General features: G+C 33.8%; 4 protein-coding genes across 4 annotated transcripts; 1 reads left to right on the top strand and 3 right to left on the bottom strand.

Moving 5' to 3' along the window:
* Positions 1-3,472: 3,472 nt before the first annotated feature.
* On the bottom strand, positions 3,473-8,198 carry LOC114370080 (3-oxoacyl-[acyl-carrier-protein] synthase, mitochondrial-like). Its single transcript, XM_028327363.1, has 14 exons — positions 7,953-8,198; positions 7,584-7,813; positions 6,947-7,054; positions 6,791-6,862; positions 6,546-6,632; positions 5,892-6,043; positions 5,742-5,822; positions 5,583-5,616; positions 5,402-5,468; positions 5,238-5,314; positions 4,488-4,548; positions 4,282-4,364; positions 4,047-4,118; positions 3,473-3,894 (listed from the first exon to the last, which is right to left on the bottom strand). The coding sequence occupies exons 1-14, from the start codon at positions 8,059-8,061 to the stop codon at positions 3,724-3,726; spliced, it is 1,404 nt and encodes a 467-aa protein (XP_028183164.1). The 5' UTR covers positions 8,062-8,198; the 3' UTR covers positions 3,473-3,723.
* Positions 8,199-8,938: 740 nt separating this feature from the next.
* On the top strand, positions 8,939-12,775 carry LOC114370868 (alcohol dehydrogenase class-3). Its single transcript, XM_028328269.1, has 9 exons — positions 8,939-9,087; positions 9,200-9,336; positions 9,569-9,615; positions 9,888-10,213; positions 10,909-10,991; positions 11,085-11,160; positions 11,771-11,928; positions 12,199-12,360; positions 12,463-12,775. Exons 1-9 carry the CDS (start codon positions 9,051-9,053, stop codon positions 12,577-12,579), a joined length of 1,143 nt encoding a protein of 380 aa, XP_028184070.1. The 5' UTR covers positions 8,939-9,050; the 3' UTR covers positions 12,580-12,775.
* Positions 12,776-14,032: 1,257 nt separating this feature from the next.
* LOC114369790 (tetratricopeptide repeat protein 4 homolog) lies at positions 14,033-19,179 on the bottom strand. The gene is made up of 8 exons (XM_028327043.1): positions 18,947-19,179; positions 18,648-18,860; positions 18,371-18,562; positions 18,069-18,269; positions 17,895-17,972; positions 17,082-17,211; positions 14,679-14,765; positions 14,033-14,603 (listed from the first exon to the last, which is right to left on the bottom strand). Exons 1-8 carry the CDS (start codon positions 19,049-19,051, stop codon positions 14,527-14,529), a joined length of 1,083 nt encoding a protein of 360 aa, XP_028182844.1. The 5' UTR covers positions 19,052-19,179; the 3' UTR covers positions 14,033-14,526.
* Positions 19,180-20,979: 1,800 nt separating this feature from the next.
* On the bottom strand, positions 20,980-24,466 carry LOC114372551 (cleavage stimulating factor 64-like). Its single transcript, XM_028330171.1, has 7 exons — positions 24,294-24,466; positions 24,115-24,192; positions 23,413-23,451; positions 22,772-23,329; positions 22,602-22,685; positions 21,496-21,681; positions 20,980-21,417 (listed from the first exon to the last, which is right to left on the bottom strand). The coding sequence occupies exons 1-7, from the start codon at positions 24,384-24,386 to the stop codon at positions 21,292-21,294; spliced, it is 1,164 nt and encodes a 387-aa protein (XP_028185972.1). The 5' UTR covers positions 24,387-24,466; the 3' UTR covers positions 20,980-21,291.
* Positions 24,467-25,373: the final 907 nt, after the last annotated feature.

The following is a 25,373-nucleotide window of genomic DNA, read 5'->3' as shown; positions in this document are numbered from 1 at the left end:
AATATTTTTATTTTTTAATTGAGATATTTCATTTTTTACCTTTAAAAAATTTACGATTTTAGTTTCTTATAATCAAGATATTTCGTCTTTCACTTTTAAAAAATCCATAATTTTAATTCTTATGAGAAATTTTAAATAATGATCTATGTATTCTATACTCTATAAATATTTACTGATATATGTCTATTTATTATTTATATGATAAATGTTTTTTTAAAATTATTTAATTGCTAACAAACTTGTAAAAAAAATACATTGTCAAGTCTGAAATTAAAAAAAAGGATTAAAATTATAATTTTTTAAAATTAACGGACCGGAATATCTCAATTAAAATATAGGATGATTAAAATTACGGATTTTAAAAAGTAATGGACAAAGTGCCTCAAATAAAAAATAAAAGAACTAAAATTGAGGATTTAAAGAAATAGGGAATGAAAATTACATTATAGCTAAAATAAAAAAAATGATGAGAAAGAATGAGAGAGAAGAAAATGAAATAAAAATAAATAAATTATTTAAATGGAGAAAAAGTCAGGACAAAGGATGATTGTTCTATTTGTTATATAAAAAAAGTGAAAAATATTACATTTTAATATAAAAATTTCTTTTCTTGTATAAAATAATGATAATTTTTTCTTAATCTTGAAAAAGTTATACCGTGTGAGAATAAAACTGGCATTTATTTATTTTTTAGCGTTTTCTATATAGGCCTTGCTAGTTTTTGTAAGCGGGAGAAATATAACATTTTAATATAGATTTTTGTTTTCTTTGAATAAGTGGGATGAGTTTTTTCTTTATGGGCCTTACTTTTCTTCTTGCGTAATTCTATTTGCATTCTCCCTTTCTTTTTCTTCTCCGTATCTCTTTATTTTTTGTTTGGCAACTTTTATATTTTCTGTTTTGCCGCCAATATATTGATGCAGAGAATCTGGATGACTATATGAACAAACCTAATTCTAGTAGGGCCAACTAAATGTTGGTGGTAACTTCTATATTCTAATAATATTTTTTATACGTATTTAATTTCTAAAATTAAATTTCAGACTTTTAGAATTTTATAAAAAAATATTTTTAAAGAATTTCATTTCTGGAACTAAATTTTTTACTTTCAGAACACACTTCAAACTACTGAGAATACGTTTCTGGAGCAGTTTAGAAATTACTCAGTTTCCCTTATATTTGCGTACAATTCCGGAACCAAAGACATATTCAGAGGATAAAAACATAACGAAATTAACACCATTCATGCAGGGTGTTCCTACCATTCAGAGCATAAATGAGTCACTCCCAATCAACCTGAGTGAGAAAAGGTACAAAGATGTTGTGCAGGAGGGGTGAAAGAACGTTATTCCATTATTAAGGAAAATATATTTTTGTTGTGTAATTTTTTTACCTCTCTTATAATATACAACTAGAATGTGATTTTGTTCATAATGGAATTACCTTTTGTTGTATAATTTTGTTACATCTCTTGTATAACGATAATATGATTTCATGGTTAAATATATAATGGAAATGTGATTCCATTAGATAACTTGCTCAATGAAAAATCATTTTTTGTGCTAATTTTTTATAATTTTTTTAATTAATTAAATATGTTATTTTTAAGTAATTAAATTAATTATGATATAAATTATTATTTTTTAATAGGAGTTGGTATCGTATAGATTATATTTTTTAATTAATTAGATAAAAGTAACCATTTCAAAAGTAATCGAAGTAATTATCATATGAATTACTCTTATTAATTTTATATCCAAATAATTTTTTATACTAATTTGTATCATAATTAATTCAATTATAATTAAAAAGAGTAATCTATGTCATTATTAATTTATATTTAAATTAAAAAGTTATTATATTGTAATTAATTTTATTACTGCTAAAAAAGATAATGAGATAATGAGTGTCGTTATTAACATGATTTATATCATAATTAATTCAAGAATAATAAAAAAAGTTAACCTTTTTACAATTAATAACATCTTTTTTAGAAAAAAAATAACAAAATCAAAACATATTTTCATTGAGTAAGAGAGGGTGCAAAAAATACACAATGAAAATTCATTTGTGTTGTATAGAGTACTCAACGGTTTTTGTTGTGTATTTTTTCACACTCCTCTCACTCAATAAAAACATATTTTTTATTATACAAGGAAGAATATTTTGGGAACATTATTTTACAACTCCCATCAGCTTTTATTTGACTGGTAATTTCTCCACAAAGAAAAGAAATTATCCTTCCCTTTTATGGGTATGAACTTATGAGTGGAAAGGAAGAGTTTTTTTTTTCTTCTTCACATTACTCTATTCTTCCCTTTGGAAGGATTGAAAGTAAACTAGAAATTATTTTTTATTTTATTTGCCTTGTCCGTTTTATTAGATGAGGATTATACATTTTTGTTTTTCTATTTTAGAATATCATATTAGGTGAGTGGTATAACTATTTTATTTCTTACTTTCCTTTAATTTTTCTATTATATTAAAAAAAATTACCGAAGAATCTAATTCAATTAATTGAATAAAACATATGAATTGTTATAAACCTCCTAATATTTGTGCATATTATTTTTTTTCTCTCTCAATGAAATCAAACAACTTTCTAAATCATGTGAATTTACTTTTTGTACTTCTTTCCCACAATTTTCTTTCCCTAAATGTAAGCACTTTGTCAACTTTTTTACGATTCTCTCTCTCTTTCTCTGCAACGGTGGTGTTGATTAACGCATGGGGGGCAATGTATTTAGAGCTGAGCAGGGGATATTTGAAGCAGAAGCATTGGAAGGAAGGAGGTGGTGAGCAAAAAAAGGAATACACGAAGGCGAAGATCATCTAAGACTAATATTCAGTGCAAAAACCATAACAACATAGTTAACAAGTACAAATCAAAGAAGGCAAAGATGGTCGCCGCCAACACCACCAATAACTCTTAAACAATTTTTAAAGCTAAACCAAACCTAGACTTTTCCAATAACCAATAAATCACATACGAAACATCAAGCCCCTCTATTTTGTAGAACAAATCCACAGCATCTAAAACGTTCCTCCCTTGAAAAACACGTTAATCGCAATGGCCATCACAAAAATCAAATCATGCGAGAATCACGATTTCCTATTTAGGGATTTTTGGTGGTTTTGTTTTCCAATGACACAAGAAACGTAATTTGCTTTTAGGGAGTTTCGATTATTTTTTATCTTTTAGGGAGGTCAATGACATCATTTCATATTTTTAAATTTTAATTGTGCTTACGTGTAAAATTAAAAATAAAAAACAGCAAAAGTTATTATTAAAACAATTAAAAAAACTGGTCCACCGCAAACCAAATTCACTAGTGATCCACCAAGAGTATCAAATATCATATTAAAAACATAAAAATGAAAATAATCTAATAATTACTTATATTGGATTAAAAATTGCATTCCAAGTTTTACTATAAATTTTGTTTTCAAGATAAAAGTTTTTAAACATAAGTTTGAAGTTGGATTCAACGTTTTATGAATGGCATTCAAAGTTTTTAACAACGTTGTGTTCCAAATAGTTAAGAGCTAATAGCATTCAAAAACTAATGAGCAAAAGTAACAGCAGCATCAAAATGTACATGGCAAAGCATAAACTTCAAGCACATGTACGCTGCCAAGAACTTCAGGCAATTAAACTCTCCTCACCATGGCACAATCAGCTCTTGTTAAATAATGCCAATAGAATGAGATGCAACAGTCAATTCAGTCCGAACCTGTTTGAGCAAAAAGTAAGGACGCATTTGTGCCTCCGAAACCAAAAGAGTTTGACATGGCAACTCTAATTGGCATTTCTTCTGAAGCAGACAATGGCATGAAACCATCACCGAACACAGGATCTGGCTTAGTTAAATTAAGAGTTAATGGAGCAATACCCTGTTACAACAAGCATCACAGAAACCATTTTATTATATTAAGCATACAGGCCTGGCTCTTAGATTAAGCACAAAAGCTACAGTATTATGTGCAAAAATGCTTCCCTACAAGTTGATGCAAGTGGGCAAAATAAATAAATAAAAACTGCTTACATGCCGTATTGCCAAAACTGCAAAAATTGCTTCAACAGCTCCAGCAGCGCCTAGGAGATGACCAATAGCACCCTGAAAAAATTGCTACAGTTAATCACTTCTCCCCATCCAAATAAAATCAAAACTAAATGGCATCTAACATAGGTGAGAGCTAACATCTAAGAAGCAACCAACACTAGGATTATATGCTCAATCAGATAAGTATATAATTTGTTGGTCATAAAGCTTGCTTTACCTTTGTGGAGGAGAGGGCTAAAGCAGACGAGCTTGCACGGTCAGAGAACATGGTTTTGATAGCATTAGCTTCTATTGCATCGCCTATATAAAGGATACGGGTGAGACAATTTATGACAATAGCACAAACTCGCAGAGATGAAATATTCAAAAATAATAATATTCAAGCTTAAATTGCTGGAATCAGTAAAGGTCCACTTCACTTGCCCAAAGGTGTAGATGTAGCATGTGCATTTATGTAATCCACTTCAGAAGGATGAAAACCTGACTGCATGTCATGAAAAAGCAATCATTTAAAATGATCATCTAGACTATGGCAAAGCCTAATGCAAGAGTAAAAAAAAATACAATATGGCACAAGAATTTAACTTATAATTATTAAGACTTAATTTCTGCTAAATAAGCATCTAGAACAGTCTCAAATAATAAATGCTAAAAGCACTGAAGTATCTACCCTTTAACAGGATAATCTCATTTCACTTTCAAGCTTAGCTAACATCTAATCAACACTGATACTAATAATGGCTTGGCCATCTTATCACTGTAACATAGCAGAAGCTTCCATTCCCCGAACTTGATAGATCTCATTTAGGGAGGGCAATTGGTAGAGTTTGGGTTTGGATTTGGGCAAGGTAAGGGTACTACTATAGTATCCATCCCCAAACTTCATTTAAAAAAATTACTCGTTCTTAAGACCCATACATGTACCCATACCTGCAATTTTTTACGGGTAATTACTCATACTTGACCTAAACTGTGGGTAATTACTCATACATATGTCTGTACATTTATATGATATAATATGTAAAAAAAACATTGGAGAGAGAAAAAAAATAGACAAAGAATGGCAGGTCACACCATCAGGTCATGCACAAACCAAAAGTAGGCAGCTTAGCCAACAGAAAACCGTTAATGATGCATGAAAAATACAAATCATTACAGGAAGATATAGGACACCTGTCTTAAAGCACGAGTCATGGCCAAAATGGCTCCTCTCCCATCACTAGGAGGTTGAGTAATATGATATGCATCACCTAGTCAAAATCCACATGAAATAAGTCAACCAAATATAAACTAAGGCTAGAAGAAAATCCTACATATCCTGCAATTAGACAAACTACCTGACATCCCATAGCCACGGACCTCTGCATAGATTTTGGCTCCTCGGTTTTTTGCATGCTCAAATTCCTAAAAGATAGGAGAAACAAATAAATAACAAAGATCAAATATTATAAATAAAGTAGGTCAAGAGGAATTGTAGGGATAGATGATAGATGCACAATAAATTTCTTAACAACCAACCTCCAAGACCAAGACTCCAGAACCTTCACCTATCCTGAGTAAAAGTATAACTTTGATGTAAGCAGCAAGACAAACAAACCATGAAAACCAATAATTTGTGGTCAGACAACAAACACATTATTATAATGAGAGACAAATCTACAATGTTATTATACTCACACAAACCCATCTCGACCACTATCAAATGGCCGTGATGCTTCCTGTGGGCTTGAATTATATTTTGTTGTCAAAGCTCGAGACCTGCAAGTCTCCAGTATCAGATATAAATATCAGAGGGAAAAAGGATGCAAGGCATTGGTCATAATTTACCTGCAGAATCCTGCAATTGATAATGCATCAATGCTGGACTCTGTGCCTCCAGCTACCATAACATCTGCATCCCCAAATTGAATCATTCTCATTGCATCACCAATAGAATGTGAACCAGTGGCACAGGCAGTGACTGCAGCATGATTTGGTCCCTATATTCCAGAATAGGAAACACGTGCTTGACATGCTCAGGATTATTAATGATTACAAAGATCATAGCATAAAGTGATATTCTAATAGCTCTGCAACAACAATAGCTATACTATATTATTTTTCTGATAATTTTGTTGACATATGTTATAAACTTATAATTTTTCTACTAGGACATATAATTACTCGTATCCAAATTAACATGAAGGAAAGCTCTGTTTCAGAAGGTTGTTATTTCTCATTGGATTATGATGTTGGAAATTATTATAAGTTAAAGAAACAAGGAAGCAAGAAGATATATTCCCTACATCTGTTCTATGGGAGGCCAATTCATTCTGCAATAAAAAAATAATTTTCATCTTGAAATCCATGTTTATATATATATTTATATATTAGTAAATGAAAATGCAGTTGCCTGTCTAGCACTACAGCAGCTGAAGGACGCTAGGAGCTCATTCATATTTGTAGTATAAAATATCAGCCAGTTGAAAGTCGTGTCTTCACCTGGAACCCATATTTTATGCTCACATGACCTGATGCCATGTTGATCAATATCCGCGGGATAAAAAATGGACTAAGGCGACGAAGGCGCTGTATTCAGGGAAGAAAAAATTAAACATCAAATACAGTATAGTTTATTTAAATTACCAAATCATTTTTCTGTCATAACTAAAAGCACTTGGGAAAAAATCTTAAACAGGGAAAGATCATCAAAGTTCTTCAATACCAGTGAGTTTCAACAAACTGACCTTCTCACAGATCAGTTGTACAGAATCTAAGATGTCACTAACGCTTCCAGTTCCCCCACCAATAGACACCCCCTGATAGTTTTTGAAGTTATAATACAAGTCACAAGGGAATAGTTGTCAAAAAATGACTTATTACCCATTAAAAAAAATGCATACCGTTCTTTCCTTATCTTCTTGTTCAATGGGAAACCAATTAGAATCCTTGAGAGCTTCATCAACAGCACATAGTGCATATGCTATAAACCTTGCTATTGATCGATGGTCCTAAGGGAAATGTCACAAAACTACAATGACATCAATAAGCATAATAGAAATCCAGATCCAACATATGCAAGTAAAAGCAAAGCAATGCCAGAAGACAACATTAAAAAGCAGAAGAAACTACACAACACTTAGCTAAAGGTTAGTGGGTTACTGATTTCATGTTAGCAAGTTTTCTCCTTCTCATTTAAAGAGAGCAAGCAACCATGGGTTACTTTTCATGTTAGCAAGTTTTCTTTGACTGTGTACATATATACAGTTGTATCTTCAACACACAAATTTATATTAAAACTCCAGCACTAACATTACAGTTGCTTCAAGTTATCTAGAATATATAATAGTTGATATTAGCCCTTGAATTTTTTTGACAGTGATGCACGACAGCCTTCATGAGCTCTTGACAATTTATAATTCTATTTCACTTAACTTATTTAACATAACACCAATTGCTGCGGCATTGCAAGAATATAAAAATGTAAATGTCATGTGCCAATGTAGCAAACAACAACAACAACAATAGTAGTTAAAATACCTTAGAATTAAGCCAGATTTGGTCGTCGAATTCGCCGAGATGGGTTCCTGTAGGAACAAGAGCAGCAACCTTGGATGTCAACTGATCAAACGTACTCAACTGAGTTTCCTTGTCAAAAGAATTCATCTTGAGGTCTTCCAGAGACAAAGCCCTCACCCCACATTCCCCATCGACGAGGCGCTTCCACGTTGTGTCCACTCCACAACCAAGTGGCGTCACCATGCCTAACCCTAAAAGACCATCAAATGAAATGAATAATACATTTCCTTTTCGCTTACCCATCCAACCCACCTTATATTTTCAAAATGAATAATAGATATATGTGCAGTGAAGTAAGAGAAAGAGAATTAGTTAGGAGTAAGCAGTTACCAGTGACAACTACTCTTCGGGAAGAAACAACGGGAGGAGGTGGGAAAGTTGAAGAGGAAATGGTTCGGTAAAAGGAATTGAAGAGTTTTCTGGCGCGCATTGTTGGCATAGATATATACTAAGAAGTAAGAAGAAGAATCTGAAAGTAGAATTCCCCAATCCTTGATTCCTTTCTACTTTCAATGGGGCTGAGAGGAATATGAACAAAACGGTGCGTATTAAGGGTCCCTTTGTTTTCTTCCGGTTTGGTTGGTGATGTTCAGTATCTTTAACCTACGACCCCTGCAGTGGCTAACTTCTCTCTCTTTTTTTATTAATTGTGTTTTTTTTCTTAAACTTTTTGCGAATTTCAAAATTACGTATTTGACAAAATAAAGTCACCAAAGTTATATTTAATTTTTAATTTTTTTTAATTATATAAAATAAATATTTTAAGAGTTTAGGTTACTGGTTAAAAAATTAAAAGAAAATTCTTTTATTGAAAATCATGGGAACTACATTTAAAAATCATAGAAAAACGTATTTGTATGTATTTTAATATTTTTTTTCTTTAACTAGTATTCTTAATACACCGATTAGTATATATTATATTTTAATACTAGAAAAAAAAATAGTTAAGAAAAAATTAAGGAAGTTGACGGTCAAAAAGTAAGAACAAAAAAATAGGAACGTTGATCAATATAAAAAGTTTAGTGAATAAAAAATTGAAAATATTCGACAACTAAAAAATAATAAGAGTTTAACGTACTTAATATAATTATAATTTAATTACAAATTATGATTATATGATTTTAAAATATATATATATATATATATATATATATATATATATATATAAAAGTCAACAAAAAAGTGTATCTTATAAGCAAAATTCTTTTTTTATGATAATCTAAAAGCAAAATTCTAATTCAGCAAAAAAACAAAAATCTTAAGCAAAATTCTGATATATACCTCGTATAATATGACCACACAATCTGATACCTCGTACCAAAGACGGCGATAGTCACGATGGCTTGTGTGTTTCATTGAATCTGAATTCCATTTTGTTGGTATTCTGGTTTCACTGCTGTAACCATTATTCCATTTCATTCCTTCTCGATGGCTACTACTCAAGGACAAGTCATTACATGCAAAGGTTCTCTTTCTCTCTTCTCTCTATTCACTATCAAAGCCTATCTTCTCTCTCTCTCTCTTTGTTATTATCATTTACACGTGAATCACTGAAACGTACCGTTTTCATGGTGAAGCCGCGGTGGCCTGGGAACCCAACAAGCCATTGTCCATCGAGGACGTTCAGGTGGCGCCGCCGCAGAATGGAGAGGTCCGTATCCAAATTCTCTACACTGCTCTCTGTCACACCGATGCTTACACTTGGAGCGGCAAGGTACATTACATTACATTCATACCTACCCATCTTTTGATTTCATATCAGAGTTTTTTCTCTTTTGATTTGATTAGTGTTTTCTGTTTCTGGGTATAATACTAGGTCGACAATTTAGGATAAAAAAATGATCTTTTTCTTTTGGGTATCTACGTTGGTTTATGCACTGCAAGATATGTTTGATTCATGCATGGAGGTTTTTCTAATATGAATTTATCTTGAATTGCTTTTGCAGGATCCAGAAGGTCTTTTCCCATGTATACTTGGTCATGAGGCTGCGGGGTGCGTATAATATATGGATTAAAAAAAATACGTTTTTTTTTTGTTTTCCACGTGTATTCTCCTTGGAAGTTAAACTTGTTCCAGATATTAAACGTGGAAGGAGATTTGTCACATTATGAGAGACTAATTACTTTTGTTAGACTAAATCTTCCACTAACAAACCAACCACCAACATTTGACATTAAAAAAATAGAATGAGTTTTGAAGTATATGATAAAAGCATTTACTTTGGCACACTTGATTGTTGATGTGAGTTTATGTTTTTGGAACAGGATTGTGGAAAGTGTAGGAGAAGGAGTTACTGCAGTTCAGCCAGGTGATCATGTCATCCCTTGTTACCAGGCTGAGTGTGGAGAGTGCAAGTTTTGCAAATCAGGCAAAACCAATCTGTGTGGCAAAGTTCGAGCCGCCACTGGAGTAGGGGTCATGCTGAGTGACCGCAAGAGTCGTTTCTCTGTTAATGGAAAACCCCTCTATCATTTTATGGGAACCTCCACATTTAGTCAATACACTGTCGTTCATGATGTTAGTGTAGCTAAGATCGATCCCAAAGCTCCTTTGGACAAAGTTTGTCTCCTTGGATGTGGTGTTCCAACTGGTAAGTTATGTCCTTTTGTAATATGAAAATTGTATTGAGACATTGCATGTTAAGTATAAAGTGCTTATCCCTTCTTTGCATCATTTTGTCACGGTTCATAGCCTGTAAGCAAGTCATGAAATGCCAGTGGACAATGGTGTTCCATTTGCCTGTGGGAAAGCATAGTGTGGTCATGAGAAACTTCTTAAATGCTGCTGATTAAATATTTTTTTCTTACCAGGGTGACAAATTTAACTCAACTTGCTGGCTAGAAATAGAATAGCCCCTTATATACCTTTTGACGAAACCGTGCTATGAAATACTTCTTCTCGCTTAATTTTCTAAATATGAACTTTGGATGTATTTAAGTGGTTTAGCTAGGTAATGGAGGGTATTTGTTGTATTGTTGAATAAAAATTTTGAGGAGAGAGATTATGGGATGAATATATAAGTTTCGGTTAACCATGTATGATGCATCCATTTTGTTTGAGTTCTCAAAACAATGTTTCTATCCTTATTCTCTATCCCCCTATTTTCAGTTTGTTAATGAATGAAACAAATTGAAGACAATGTGGTTTTCATTTTTATTTCTTACTCTTTTTTCTTTCTTCTATCTAAGCAATATGGTGTACAAGAATTGGATGGTGTATTTTTATGGCAGTTATTTTGTTAATATCTTATGCCCAATTCAATTACTGTTTTAACTGTCTTTTTAGGCCTTGGAGCTGTCTGGAACACAGCAAAAGTGGAACCCGGGTCAATTGTTGCTATTTTTGGCCTTGGAACTGTTGGGCTTGCTGTGAGTTTCTAAAATGACAGTAGTAAACTTTTGCATTTTTGCCTGGTCTTGTGGCTTCCAATATGAGTTATGACTCAAAATTTACACTTACAGGTTGCAGAGGGTGCAAAAGCTGTTGGTGCATCACGGATTATTGGCATAGATATTGATAGCAATAGGTTTGAAAGAGGTACACCGTAAGCTTGTTGACAGAACTTTGACAGTATGCCTTTAATGCTGTGTAGTGATCTGCTGTCATGTATCTGTACTATGTTTTGACGAATGCTTTTCCAAATTCAGTGTATTGACTATCAGCTACAGTGCACCATACAATAACCAAAATTTTTACTATGCTATCTGATAAAGATGATTCCATTTTTGAATAATTTCATTCACAAGTGGAATAATATAGCTATAATATGATCCCAATATCTTTGCTCTTTCGGTTTGTATTTGTATTTTATCGATTTGTTGTTTCGGTCCTGACACAGCAGTAAAATCGTGCCTTGGTGACCAGTTGGTCATGGGTTCAAATCCGAAAATGACCCCTTTGCATATGCAAGGGTAAGGCTGTGTAAAATGACCCTCCTCCATACCTTCAGATAGCCTAGGGTTCGTTAGTTTTAACTGCTATAGGCCTAAGAACTCGGTCTATTTATATTATGTGCTACTTTTTGTTGCTGTTTGCTTTCAGCTTTGGTTTTATTCAGTTTTTTTGATTTAGGGATGGACATAAAATGCTAAAGCCTTCATGTAATTAGTACATTTCTTTTATTTACTGGTCTTACTTTACTTTGCAGCAAAGAACTTTGGAGTCACCGAGTTCATTAATCCAAATGAACATGAGAAACCAGTTCAGCAGGTCATAGTTGAACTCACAGATGGTGGGGTTGATTATAGTTTTGAGTGCATTGGAAATGTCTTGGTGATGAGGTCTGCCTTGGAGTGCTGCCATAAGGTGAGTGTTGCTGCTTGCCTGCTAAAGCCTACCTCATTGTTGGCTCAACTTCTCATATCATACACTATACCATGGTATCACTGAGCCCGTAGATCAACTAATATGGGTTTGTTTTAGTATAACTAGAGGTCTTGAGTTGGAGTCCTAAGTTTGCAACTGCGTTAAATACTCACAGGAAGAGTTTTGCAATCCATAGTGATCCTATCCGATTCCAACCGTCTAGACAAAAACAAAATAAATAATATATTTTTTTGTTTGAAAAAATTGCAGGGCTGGGGGACATCAGTTATTGTGGGTGTTGCAGCATCAGGGCAGGAAATATGTACTCGACCTTTCCAATTGGTGACCGGGCGTGTATGGAAAGGAACAGCCTTTGGTGGCTTCAAGAGCCGCTCTCAGGTGCCTTGGCTTGTAGACAAGTACTTGAAGAAGGTAAAAGTTTTGAACTTGAATGTTGTAGTTGGAAAGTGGAAATGCATGGTTATGAATAGTTATGAGCATTATATGAATATATATGGTTCACTGATTTTGCAGGAAATCAAGGTTGATGAGTACATTACCCACAGTTTGAGTCTTGCGGAGATCAATAAGGCATTTGACCTCATGCATGAAGGAGGATGTCTCCGTTGTGTGCTTGCAATGAATGTATGAGGTGGTAGTCTAGTTAGTTTAGCCTTTGCTTTTCCCTCTTATGGTAGTGGTTGAAGTAAAATAAATCGTTAGTGTCTATAATTCATCACGTCATGCCTTTATAATAATATGAACGTTGTATTCCTAAGTTACTTTAGCATGAAACATGTGATGAGAATGCCTTTTGCAATCGATTGGAGTTTTGACTTTTGTTATCCTTTTACTTGTCAAATGTCAATACTGAATAACCATTTGCTCTCCATCAATTGCGCACCACTCCAGCTGTCTTGATTAACAGTATAATAAGAGAAAATATATTATGTATTTCACACTTTAAAATAATTTTACACTATTAACTAATTCTAAACTATTATATATATGATAACTTCATTAATTTTTATAATAATTATAGAACTACCTCAAAAATCATACTAACTCGATGATTTGTGATAATCACTAAAATATGAATAACATGAGCAATTGAGCACGTTAAGTTGTGCAGCCTCCAAAGTCCTAAGGATCATCATAGTTGAACTGGAATCTCAACTAGCATATTACATCCAATGAGTCCCCAAAGAACACAAAATCCACACACTATACAATTGCAGCCCAAGGCACTAAGGATGTGCAAAAGCCGATTCGAAACCAAACTAATTTTAAAGAATTAGTTCATAATCAAATGAGTTGAACTAGTTCTGAACTGATTTCAAATAAGCCTAAGAACCGAACCAATTCTGAATTGGTTTTCAAACTACTTCTTTTAGAGAGAAAAACTGAGTTAGAAGAAAATCAGCTTGGTTAATCGAATTCGTTTAGAAAAAAAATTGGTTCAAACCGAACTTGTTTTGAAAACCAATTCAGTTTGTTTCAATGTGACCAGTTCAACTCCAAACTGGTTCGATTCAGGTTCAGTTCAAAGCAGGTTTTTTGCACACCCCTTAGGGTCCACCTTACTGCAGTGTTAGCACCAAAACATCTCCCAAAGTGTGGTGTCAGAGCAGCAAAGCAACCAGCAACAATTGTGGTCACTGAAGTCCTTCCAACAGCAATCCATCGCCCATATTTTTGGAACTAAATTTATTTGTATATTCATAAATTAAAATTTTGGAAGTTTAATTCCAGAATACATACAAATACACTTCCGGAAGTTTAATTTTACAATATGTAATTAGACTTCTAAAAGTTTGATTCCGAAATATACCATTTTTTTTTACAGTTCAAAACATAACAATTAAAACTTAGTAATCACACGATTGCTTAAAAAGATCCTTACATTTGTTTTTTTATTTTCAATTATTCAAATAAGATTTAATCATTTATAGCTGTTATCATTTTTTAATTAATTATTCTGACCTGAATAACTCCTACATATAATCCATCTCTTGCTGCTAATTTAACCCCTATTATTGTTTTTTTTTTTTCATTTTTAATTTATTCCCTGTACAAAAAATCATAAGACTGAAAAGAGGTAGCGTGCAAATGATTGTAACAAGGTATATTTATAAAGAAAACGTTTGGAAACTAGAATGCACCAATTATCCCTTACCAAGGGTGTGTCTAAGTGAAAAAGTAAATAGGACATTCTACCTATTGAAAATTGAAAAACATTATGCACCTAGAACTTGATAAAAGTCTAGAACAAAACCTATCAAATTATACATGTACCAAAAAATCACAAGCTATATCAAATTAGACTTTGTTCACTAGGTTACAAGAGAGCAAAAGAATTAGACCCATTGAAAGGAGGTTCCTCGTATTCTAACACTATCATTGGCACACACTAGGACCTGCCTGAAATCTTTCACTCACCAAACAACTGCAATTAGCAGGTAACTCTAGTTTAAAAGGAAGTGCAAAAAGTTGGAAGAACTCAGGGCAATCTTCAAGACTTCCAGGTTGAGACATTAACTCTTGAATCTAGTTATTGCAAAACATGTCTGTTTGGACATCAGCTACATGTTGCTTCCCTCATATACTTGGAGGTGCCCACTTCCCAGCTTTGAACTTGCCATAAAAGCTGGATTGCTTTGAAACAACATAGAAGACTGCAAAGACATCATAATCAGAGGAAATTCTAAACAAACCAAAAAAGCCACTATATTTTCAGGACTACATTTTACCTGGGATCCCAGGAATGATGAAATTAGGCTCTTTGAGAACATCGTGGAGTGTTCTCCTTTCGTTCACTTTGATCCATTTAGGGGGACCTGTGAACATAGACAACCACATCATATAAGTTTTTGTGTTAAGGCACAGAGAGACCAAGACATAGCAGCATCACTTGAACTTGTCAAAAACCTCCAAACAAATGCAAGTTCAAAGGGTGTACTACCAGTGTAAGAACATCCTAGCTACAGCAAAACCCACACATGATCAAAGGATATAGACTAGAGAAGAAACCTTCAGATTAGAAGTCTCTATTCCTTAGACAAAGTACACGCAAAAGCCAGACATACTGGTTTAAGACTTCACATACTTGACAGTAACCATCCATTAACATTTTATAAATTGTAATTTTATCGATCCAACTATTAAATTACAGCTTTGCAGCTATTTATCATGTTGATCTTGCATGTTAAATTTTGAAAAAAACAAACAACAAAAACAATGTAATCAAATAGTTTATATTTTCTTATAATTGATTATATATTCTGTTAAACTCATGTGCCAATGGAGTATAATAAATAATTTTGGATCAACATTAAACTTTGAGTATGGCCTATATTAGAGGGAAAGAGCATAATTATGTTCACAGCTTTTCTCTAAAAATTTCAAACTCAAATCCAAGCATTATCAATCCCTTGTTCTATTTTGTTAGAAAAATCAGAATGACAATGTATTGATTCTCTTTTACTTGATCCCATAACTAGAAAGGAGAAACTAAATGGCTGAATTCACATGAGGGAGACAAGCATAAATCAGGAATGTATCTGCACTGACATATTTTCATATAAACCAATAGCAAAGAAAGGGAGTACGTGTAAAGTGTAAACAAAAACCATGAATATGTAGTATGAATACATGTAAGACGTGATATTAATTAAAAACTAATATAACTTTCTTTAAGCACTAAGATTCATCATTTCAACATAAATGACTACATACAAGCACAGAAGCACTGCATCATTTTTCAGAAAAAACTGCTATTACTGGAAAATAGAACTAATTACTTAACATCAACATGGTTTGAGATATCTATTAGAGAAGTCATATAAAACCATTGACTTCACCTAACAGCTTAAGTTTTTGGAATAGTTGGTTTGTAGCATGATATCTAAGCATTTATGACCAAGCACTAGCAATTTAGAGTTTGTTTATCCTTGATATCCTCATTCTTCTAACAGAAGGTTGAATTTCAGCAGCACAAGGTAGATGGGTCTGTGCATTATCCGCACTTCAATCCTAAAGGACCCTTATGTGAGGGAGTGTGACCAAAGTAATATAAAAATCATTCACGCATCTTCATGCTTTTAGGATGGTTGTATCATGACAATATCATTCAAGAATTATTTAATCAATCCAAGAATACAGCTCCTACCCAAGTTACATGGTTGGCTACAAGACCAAAGGATTTAGCTAATGAGAGATTCACTTTAGAGAGTAAAGTGAGGAATTATAGTCGTTGATTGAAAAATCAATGGTTAAGATTTAAACATGTACATAATTCATTATACATGTGCATATATTTAATCATAATTTAAACAGTTGATTTTTTAATCAATAGTTAGAACACCTCGCTTTACTCTGAAAAATGAATCCTTACTCTAGATAAGTCAAATACAAGACATAAATTTGGCAAAACAAAAGAAGTTTATGAAGTACATTATGGAGACATTTGCCTTGCAAGTATGATGGGGCTATTTTTTAAAATGTTATGAGTTTTATAAAACTTCGTACCCCATTGCCCAGAGGCTCTTCGCTATGCGAAGGTATGGGGGAGGGATGTTGTACGCAGCCTTACCCTTGCATATGCAAAGAGGCTGTTTCCGGATTCGAACCCATGACCAACAAGTCACCAAGGCACAACTTTACCACTGCACCAATGTTATGAGTTTTATAATCACTTAAAATTGAACAAGTTCTTATTTGATCAATATCTTAATAGAAACAATTTTTAAAAAAAATCCATTAAAACATTGGTCTTAAACTAACTAGTTTTATTTGAAATGGAAGTTTCTTCATTGTTGCCTTTTCTTTTCTGTAATTTATCTGAACTTTAAAAGGGATTTACCGCAATTTACCAAAGATATTAAACTACACAAAATCAAATTTAAGACAAGCCAAGTATCAAATTCAAATAATCTAAAAACCAGTTTGAACTCAAAACAACTATGAAATATTTCTTTATTATCCAAAACTAACACCTTATGAGGTTTAATTGTAAGGATTAGACAAGTTCGAAAAGTTTTATCATACGTCATAAAAAATGGTTCACCATAAATTAGAGCAACACATGCTTTCCCCATTGTTTATATCCTCCTGATTGCTCAGGTTATAATACTTAAACTTCAGAAGTAACTAACCCGTGTGTTGCTTATAATCCTCAATTGTGTCTTTCTCTTCATCACCAACACCTTCCCTGTGAGCAGCTGCAGTTCCCTCTAATAGACAATGAAGAAGTTTTTCCTTTGATAGACTAACTCCAGAACCAGCCTGATAAAACAAAGACCAAGGGTGAGAAAAAAAATGCTTTTAAAGAATAAATAGCCATACATTTGATACAAAATACGTCAATAAGAACTATGCTGCCAAAAATTGATGTTGTAAATATCATCTAAGCAGTCCAAGTTAGTAATACATAAAATGTTTATAAAAGAAAAAGTGGAATGTGGTGATAACTACTCAGCAAAGAGTCAAAATGAATTAAAAGATTAGGATTATGACAACTCCAATTATCTACTTAAGTGGTATCTGAAGCCGATTTTTGCTTTCATTTACAATTTTCCCATTCAATTTTGATCACCAATCAAACCAGTAGATAATTTTGAGATCAATATGTGCAAACTGAAGCAACATTTGATATGATTTTAGATCCAGCACACAAACTTTGAGCATTTACGTAAATAATCACAATTTCTTTTGTCTGCCAAAAATCCCCAATTGCTGACACCATAACTCTTGGCATGCCCAGCTGGACAGTACCACATCCTCAAGTAAGAGAAACTAAAGATGAACTGTACACAGTTGAAGTATACAACTGATATTGCCTTGCCCTGTGTGAAATTCAACATTACCATTTACATATCTTTCAATAACAAAATGTGATCACATTACATTTCAGGAAAGCAAGCAAAGTCAAAGTGTCAAACTACAAAGGTATTTCAAAGATAGCTTACCTCATAGTATAATTCAACAAATTCACGTTTGTAGTTGGTTTCAACATCCCATGACAACAACTGATCTTCTGCAAATACGTTTGATAGATAAGGCTGTACATAACACATTCATATTCATAAAAACTAACTTACATACAACCCATATACCATAAACCACTTCACAGAAAAGGATATCATATCAAGGTGAACCGAAAACATGTCAGTCTCACAGAAATCCTCAATGAAGTCGCTGGACATAACCTCTGCATACAGAAGAACAACGGGCCAATGAAGGATATTACTTTTATCCAACACAGGTTTCCGTAATCCAATAAGTTCTCGATACATTGCCTTTCCAATCTTCAAGCCTCTATGTTCTATCACAGACGCAAGTTCCTGCATAGTTTTCGTTTAATAAACAAGGACATCAACCACCATACAACCAAAACAGATATAAATCAAACACATAACAAAACAGTTCAAACAAAACTCCATACCTTTGTCTCCGCAACGGCCTTGGAGAATTCAGCCTCGTGCTTCTCCTTCTCTGATATCTTGAGACCTATCAGCCGGTCAAGCTTCTTCAAGTCCTCATTATTGGGATCAAACTGAAGACCCTTCAAGCAATACTCTCTAGCTTCAGCCAACATATCTAGTGAAAGAGAAGCCTTGGAAGCTCTATAAATTGCCTAATCACAGTTGGCATCACTTTTAAACATCAAACCAAGCAATTATAATTACAATAAACAACCAAAAAACCTCAAACACAAATACCTTAATATTTGAAGGGCACAACTTGAGGGCCTCATTAGAATCTGTGAGAGCACGTCTAAGATTCCCTAGAAGCAAATTCACATGTGCTCTATTTGCAAAAAGAATAGAGGTCTCAGAGTCACTCAAGGCTTTCTGATCAATTGCCCTTGTGTAGCAATCAATGGCATCAGAGTAATGCTTCTTACCCATCTTCACATATTGGTTACCCTTTTCCTGAATTTGAAGGGTGGGTGAAGTGAAATCAAAAGCCAAAGAGAGAAAAAGATTGTTTTTTTAGTATTCACAGAGCATTAATATACCTTGAATTCAAAAGCAGCAGACTCTTTGAGTGCAGCAATGGCTTCAAGGTCTGCTTTTTCGCTTTCGGTTAATGGCTCTGAACCCTTTTCCATCCATAGCGCCATCTTCACTTTCTTTCGCTACTGGCTCTCACCAGTCACAGACAAAGCTTAGAACTCTTTCTCAGTTTTTCTTTTGATTTTAGAACCCACCAGAAACTATGTGTTACTATGTTACCATGGACTATGTAGTATGTAGTCAAAATATCAATTAAATAGGAAAAACTTTATATATATATATATATATATATATATATATATATATATATATAAAGAGAGAGAGAGAGAGAGAGGTGATGGAGAAACCTTTGTAACCTAGTAAGTTTTTGTTTGACTACTCCCTCCATTCTTAATATTTTTACACATATATTGAAAAATATTTATTAATCTATATAAATTTATATTTAAATATCCTCATTTATTATTTTACAACTTTTGACAAATGATCATTTTATGCAGCTCTTTGAAGAGATGACTATATTTTTTCAAAGCAAATTCTACTAAAAAATAGCATTAATGTTCTCTATTATAAGTATTGTCTAAAAAAATTATTAATATTATATTGAGAAATATTCTTAATTACTCCACTGTATCTAAAGATATTATATAATTGAAGAAAACTTCAACAATAAAAATATATAATTGATGAAAAATGCACAATTATGTATTAGAATTCTAAAACAACAAAATTGGGAAACAAAACAAGATGTTAAATCAACCCAAAACTAGGGACTAATGTTTCAGAAGAAGCCAGAGTATTGGCTAAGAGCATGTTTGAATTTGCAGTGCAAAAGTACTTTTGAGATATAAGTAATTTTGTCAAAGGATCAGAATCATTATTTTCCTTTCCTTTTACTTTTATATGTTGAATTTGCATTAGAATGTGTGTCGTAACAATTCTAACTGCAAACCAAACAGGTTGGTAATACAACTTTTGCTGCCCAGTTGAGAGCTCGGCTGTGAGTAAACATCATATGACCCATTGCAATTTCTTGGTACTTCATCCAGTTGTTATTAAGTTGTCTCCGAATTCTGTATTACCGAATCCAGCATCTCAATCCGCTGCAAGGTAATACAGAATTTGAAGACAAGTTAATAAGACCTGGAAGGAGATGTCCTGGTCTGAGTGAAGTACCAAAATTAGTTGAAGCTGGTAATGGGGAACTCTAGCCCAGCTTGAAATTTTTTTCTCTGAATTTTCCACAACTCAGTTTTATCAATTGCATGACAATGATGTGCCCCACTTGAGAGATGGTGCTTGATATTTATGGAGTGCACACCTGCTGTTTTGGCATTTATCGATTTCACTGGGAAAGCGGTAGATGAAGAAGCCCAAAAGGATGAAAGATAAAGGCTTAAATAAGTCAAGAGATGTTGAACTTGCCTTAAAGAAGAATGAAGATGAACACATGATTGAAGAAGAATGCCAGAGAAAAAATGGACGAAAAGAAGGCAACCAAGCATGGTATGTGGTCTGCAGGGGACGCTACTATAAATTTGTTGATGAAAATCGCCTGTCAAAGGAGTTCTTTTGTTTTATATTTATTGTCCTTATAATTTTTAATAAGGCTTGTGTATAAAGAGGTGGGGAGGGATCAACTGTGACTGTAGAACGTTTTGTTTGTATCTACAGGACAATGGTAAGCATGCTGTTAGCGTGGGGCAGTACATATGGTGGCTGTAGTGAATGAGCTTTTGTTGTTCACATTAGCACAACTTGTGCTAGACATGTTCTGCATCAATAGAAGTTATTGGCTTATAAAAAAGAGAGTTTCGTGATCAAATTAGTCTCTTTTTGAGAGAAATCAAATTAGTCTCTTAAGAACACTAGAAATGGTAAAAAAAATAACTTTCCTAAGTCTTGTAATCAAATTAAGCTATTCCATTTTTAATTGGTTTCGTTGGTTAAAATTGATTCATGGTTGCCTACTATTTTTTACTTAAGCGACGGGAAATATTCTCTAAATATGACTTAAGCAAGGGCCACCAGGAAAAATAAGAATCCTTCCATCATGCCATAGTATATAAAGATAGACAAGCATTGTAGATATGGATAACCAATTAACAATAAAATATGGAATATGGTGAGAAGTTTTGCAAATAGCTCCAACAACTAAAGGCTGATATTTAATTGGAGCCAAATTCCAGAAGAAAATAATGCTATTGTCTACAATTTGTTACACGAACTTGTATTAATTTCTCCAGAACTTGGCAGGCCAATAATTTGGATATATATGCACAACAATCTCTGCCAAACTGGAAGGATTAAAGATTGCCTAACTTCCATGGTGTGTATGCGTATTGCATCATTGACGCAACATCTGTTGTAGCTGCAGCACTTGATTTCGTTGTTCTGGAGGAAGGAGATTTATCTGCTCCGGTGTGAGGCTCATGACCTGTTGAAGCAGTGCCTTCTCCATATCTGGTGTCAACTGCATGTATGCAAGAAAAGAATATCAATAAACTGCAGAACTATTTACAAAAACTAAATGGTAATTCAAAATAACTACCGCAGGAGGCCGAAGAGGCTGATTAGCAGCACCCATCTGACCAGAAACTACATATGGAGGTCCAGGAGGACCAGAAAGATGTGCTAGGTTATCTGAGGGACCGGGCATCAAAGAAGCCCCTCTGTCCACTTGCATAGCATTTCCAGCTTGATTGCCAAACTCGGGCCCTGAAGGAACATTTCCAACCTAACAAGCAAGCATCACTTAGCACCTGAATAACCCATTACTACAAAGCACGTTATCACGATGGATACTGCTCTTTAAGTCCTGCTATTTAGATTTACTTTCTTAATCAGCAAAATCAACTTGCGTACCCCAATTTCAAAATTCAAATGGAGCAATGATAAATTTGTTAGGAATAAATTCAGTTAGGTACAGAGAAGATTCACATAAGTGGCAGGAAAATTAAATGATATCTGAAAAATTCATGTTTCAAGTGTGGGAAAAACTGCTAACTATAAATGTAAAAATAATTTTAAAAAAAAATCTGGCAAAACTAGGATAGAAAACATACTGTTTTCCTGTTATGCCATTACTATTATTAATCGGCTTTCCATAATTTGATCATGTCAAATATGTTGTTTTTAAGGGTATGTTTAGAAGTTGAATTTTGAAGAGAAAAGAAAGGGATGACAAATTTTTTATTTTTAAATTAAAAGAGTTCAAAAATAAACAAAAAAAAATAGGAAACTAAGTTTATTCTAATATATTATTTTATTTCTTTTATTTCAAAATATTATTAACTTAAAGAATATTTATTAGAAATGAAAAATTCCCCCTCCCACTTCCCTTCAATAACCCAACTCCAAAATATACTCCTAAACAAATATAATTCTTTTGTTGTAAAAGCTTTATAAGCCAGCATCATCAATAACAGTGCAATTACCAATCGCAGATAGCTTAGTGACTCATAACTTAGGGGGTAAGCCCTATATTTAAAACAAAAGACTGAGCTTTAATGCAGACAATCATAAATTCATAATGGTAACAATAAGGCCTTGTAAAAACCAATAATGCAGGTGCCATAGAGCCTAATTGCTCTCTCAGAATTCATGGTACCAACACACAGTCTTTAAGTCTTAACCATCAGTTACTGCTCAACGTACCTGATAAGGTGGCTGAGATGATTTTTGACTTGGAAGCCCCTGTGGGAATGTGGATCCAACACTAGCAGGAGGTTTTGTGCCTGGCTGAAAATTTCATCAATAACACAATATTCAACTTACATGAAACATGCCATTAGATTATGAATTGCAAACTGAAAAATCCATCTTACATGAAACATGGACTGCGAAAGATTGTGAGAAGCACCAGCATGTTGAAAACCTAAGTTTGCACCCATTTGAGGGGGATATTGAGGATGGAAGGTTGGCATTGCAGGTTGTCTAATCTGTGGTGGCAGAGACATATGTGGAAATCCAGGTGTCAGCAATGGATGCTGTAAGTGACTGGAAGCAGTTGACATTTGAGTTGGATGAAGAGGTTGTGACAATGAATGAAGAGAAGGCGAAGGTATGTTTGGAAGTTGTGATGATTGTGGAAGAGACGCTAGAGCCACTTGGGGAGCCAGATGTCCTTTAGGCTGTTGTGGCATTGTCAAAGATTGTGCAGCCATGGGCTGAGATTGATGACTCAATGCAGGAACAGCAGATGAAACTGGCACTGAAGGTTGGTTCTGGTGTTTCCTCAGAGGAATCTGGGTTTGAGATACACCTGCTTGATCCTGTGCACCACCAAGCCCAGGCAATAATGGAGCAGGCTGAATATTTGGTTTTTGTGTTGGTTGTACTGACTGCAGATTGTTCTGCGGAACCATTGGCTGAACTTTTGGAACCTAGAAGCAAACAATTTTTATCATCCAAATTTCTACCACGGGATGGTAGTGAAGAAGACATCAAAAGAAAGTCAAATGCATACCGTTTGAGGTGCTTGCACCATTCCAAGCATAATTTGTGCCTGATTAAACAACACAAAATTGACAAAAATGTCAAAGAGCGTGATGAGGCTGAAGACCCTCAAATGAATACTTCAGTTTCTGAACAATAAAACCAAATCAAAGCACGCACACACACACACACTACTGTATTCATTAAAAAAAATTCTGGACTGCACCAAAAATAAATAAGTTTATTCTCATACACTTGAAGATATTAATGCTTTAGTAAGACTACTACTAGAATAGTGCTAAGACAAACAAACATGAATCCCATTGTTCTGAATATAATTCAAAGGAAGTTCAAGAAATGCATACACTCATACACATGAATCTTAAAGTATTCAAAGAAGCAAATAAATCCCCATCACCTCAAACTCAAAATCTGAAACTAATATTGTAAAGGGCATCAACAATTGAAACACGAGTAGTTTGCCAAGGGGCCCACTAACCACGAGTGAAGAGTGAGAACTGTTTCCTCAAACAAGACAATAACTCAATAAGGTTTAGGGTTTTATCTTATGACAAAGCATTAGGGAAAATAGCTCCTTTAAATGTAATCACCAGAAAATAACTAAATGACTGTAAATGTAATATTTAAGTGAAATTTAGAAGTTGCATGAGCGAAATTGGAAGCATTGAGTGAAGCGACAAAAAGAGAAAAAAGAATTGAAAACCCTAAGAACCTGGAAAAGCGCTTTGGTTAACATGGGGTTTTGGATTAGGATCTGCTTGGCCTGTTGCTGGTTCTGTTCGATCAAACTCTGAGGGACAACAAACGAAATGGTTAGCATGTTGTTCTTCGTGAGATTGAAGAGTGAAAAATAAGAAGAAGAAGAAGAAGAAGAAGAAGAAATGTGTGTACCTTCATCTGAGACATGATATCGTAGAGCTGGTTCTTCGACATTCCAGCCAGGTTTACCGATAGGCCCTCGCCGCCGACCTGTTTTCCGGCCATTGCTCCGCCCACAATGCCACCAACCACCGGGCCAAAGAAGATTGAATGGGAAATAGTTTGCTCACTTTGTGCTTATTGATTATTCATTGGGAGTTGCTAGGTGCACCTAGCAGTATTGCTGGTGCACCCAGCATTCCAAGAAAAAGCCAAAAATGCCCCTGTTCCTCGCACACATATGGATCAATTTGATCTGTAAGTAACTTACAGATCAAGTTGATCTGTAAGACTTCTGCGGATCAAGTTGTTGATCCGTAAATAACTTACAGCTTCTGCGGATCAAATTGATCCGTATGTGTGCAGAAGATAATTTTTTAAAAATTGAAGGCTATTTTTTTAAAATTTGAAGCTTTATTTATTTGGGTCATGACCAATCAAAAAAATATTTACAAACTAAAATCCATTTGAAAAAAATTAAACACTTAAAAGCTAATTGTTATTTTTATATTATTTTAATAATGTAAATAGATTAAAATAATTAAATTTATTTTATGTCTCATTTGTTTATGTAAATAAAATATTATCCTAATGGTTATCTTTTTTGTTATGTGTTACCATTATAAAATTAAGTCTAATGAATGTTTAGTTAAACGTAACATTCATACTATTTCAACGAAATTGAAATGAATTTAGAATCAAGTAATTTAAAAATAACACTTAAACGTTTCCACTAATATTATAAACAAAAATAACTTTAAATATACAAAATGTTCAGTAAAAAACAAAAATGTTGTCAAGTACAAGAAATGTATATACATCGAATATCAATATGAAATGTGTAAAGAAACTACGATTGATCCATGCGACGCCTACATCGTGACCTCACGTACACAATGCGGTCTTCCGTGACACTCCTGACAATCGTAAGGCATTCTTCGATGACCTCATGTGTTGATGTGTCTGGCGTGACTACCCCTAGACTGAGATGACGCTCCAACCTCTTGGCGATCACATCGCAAGCCTCCTATTAAATAGAAAATAAAAAAATTA

Source organism: Glycine soja, chromosome 10, assembly GCF_004193775.1.
Source record: "Glycine soja cultivar W05 chromosome 10, ASM419377v2, whole genome shotgun sequence".
NCBI classification, from domain to species: domain Eukaryota; kingdom Viridiplantae; phylum Streptophyta; class Magnoliopsida; order Fabales; family Fabaceae; genus Glycine; species Glycine soja.
Note: the sequence above shows the minus strand (reverse complement) of the source record. Positions and strands in the feature narration are given on the sequence as shown.

Excerpts from the sequence above, each read along its gene's own strand:
- LOC114372551 (XM_028330171.1), bottom strand. The coding sequence starts at position 24,386 with ATGGCCGGAAAACAGGTCGGCGGCGAGGGCCTATCGGTAAACCTGGCT. Across the intron at positions 24,193-24,293 it reads ATATCATGTCTCAGATGAAG|AGTTTGATCGAACAGAACCA; the intron begins GTACACACATTT and ends GTTGTCCCTCAG. Across the intron at positions 23,330-23,412 it reads TGGTGCAAGCACCTCAAACG|GTTCCAAAAGTTCAGCCAAT; the intron begins GTATGCATTTGA and ends GTTTGCTTCTAG.
- LOC114369790 (XM_028327043.1), bottom strand. The coding sequence starts at position 19,051 with ATGGCGCTATGGATGGAAAAGGGTTCAGAGCCATTAACCGAAAGCGAA. Across the intron at positions 17,212-17,894 it reads TTGTTGAATTATACTATGAG|GCTGGTTCTGGAGTTAGTCT; the intron begins GTAAGCTATCTT and ends TTGTTTTATCAG. Across the intron at positions 14,766-17,081 it reads GGATTATAAGCAACACACGG|GTCCCCCTAAATGGATCAAA; the intron begins GTTAGTTACTTC and ends CTATGTTCACAG.
- LOC114370080 (XM_028327363.1), bottom strand. The coding sequence starts at position 8,061 with ATGCCAACAATGCGCGCCAGAAAACTCTTCAATTCCTTTTACCGAACC. Across the intron at positions 6,863-6,946 it reads AAGAAGATAAGGAAAGAACG|GGGGTGTCTATTGGTGGGGG; the intron begins GTATGCATTTTT and ends AAAAACTATCAG. Across the intron at positions 3,895-4,046 it reads CAGTTTTGGCAATACGGCAT|GGTATTGCTCCATTAACTCT; the intron begins GTAAGCAGTTTT and ends TTGTTGTAACAG.
- LOC114370868 (XM_028328269.1), top strand. The coding sequence starts at position 9,051 with ATGGCTACTACTCAAGGACAAGTCATTACATGCAAAG. Across the intron at positions 10,214-10,908 it reads TGGATGTGGTGTTCCAACTG|GCCTTGGAGCTGTCTGGAAC; the intron begins GTAAGTTATGTC and ends CTGTCTTTTTAG. Across the intron at positions 11,929-12,198 it reads CCTTGGAGTGCTGCCATAAG|GGCTGGGGGACATCAGTTAT; the intron begins GTGAGTGTTGCT and ends AAAAAATTGCAG.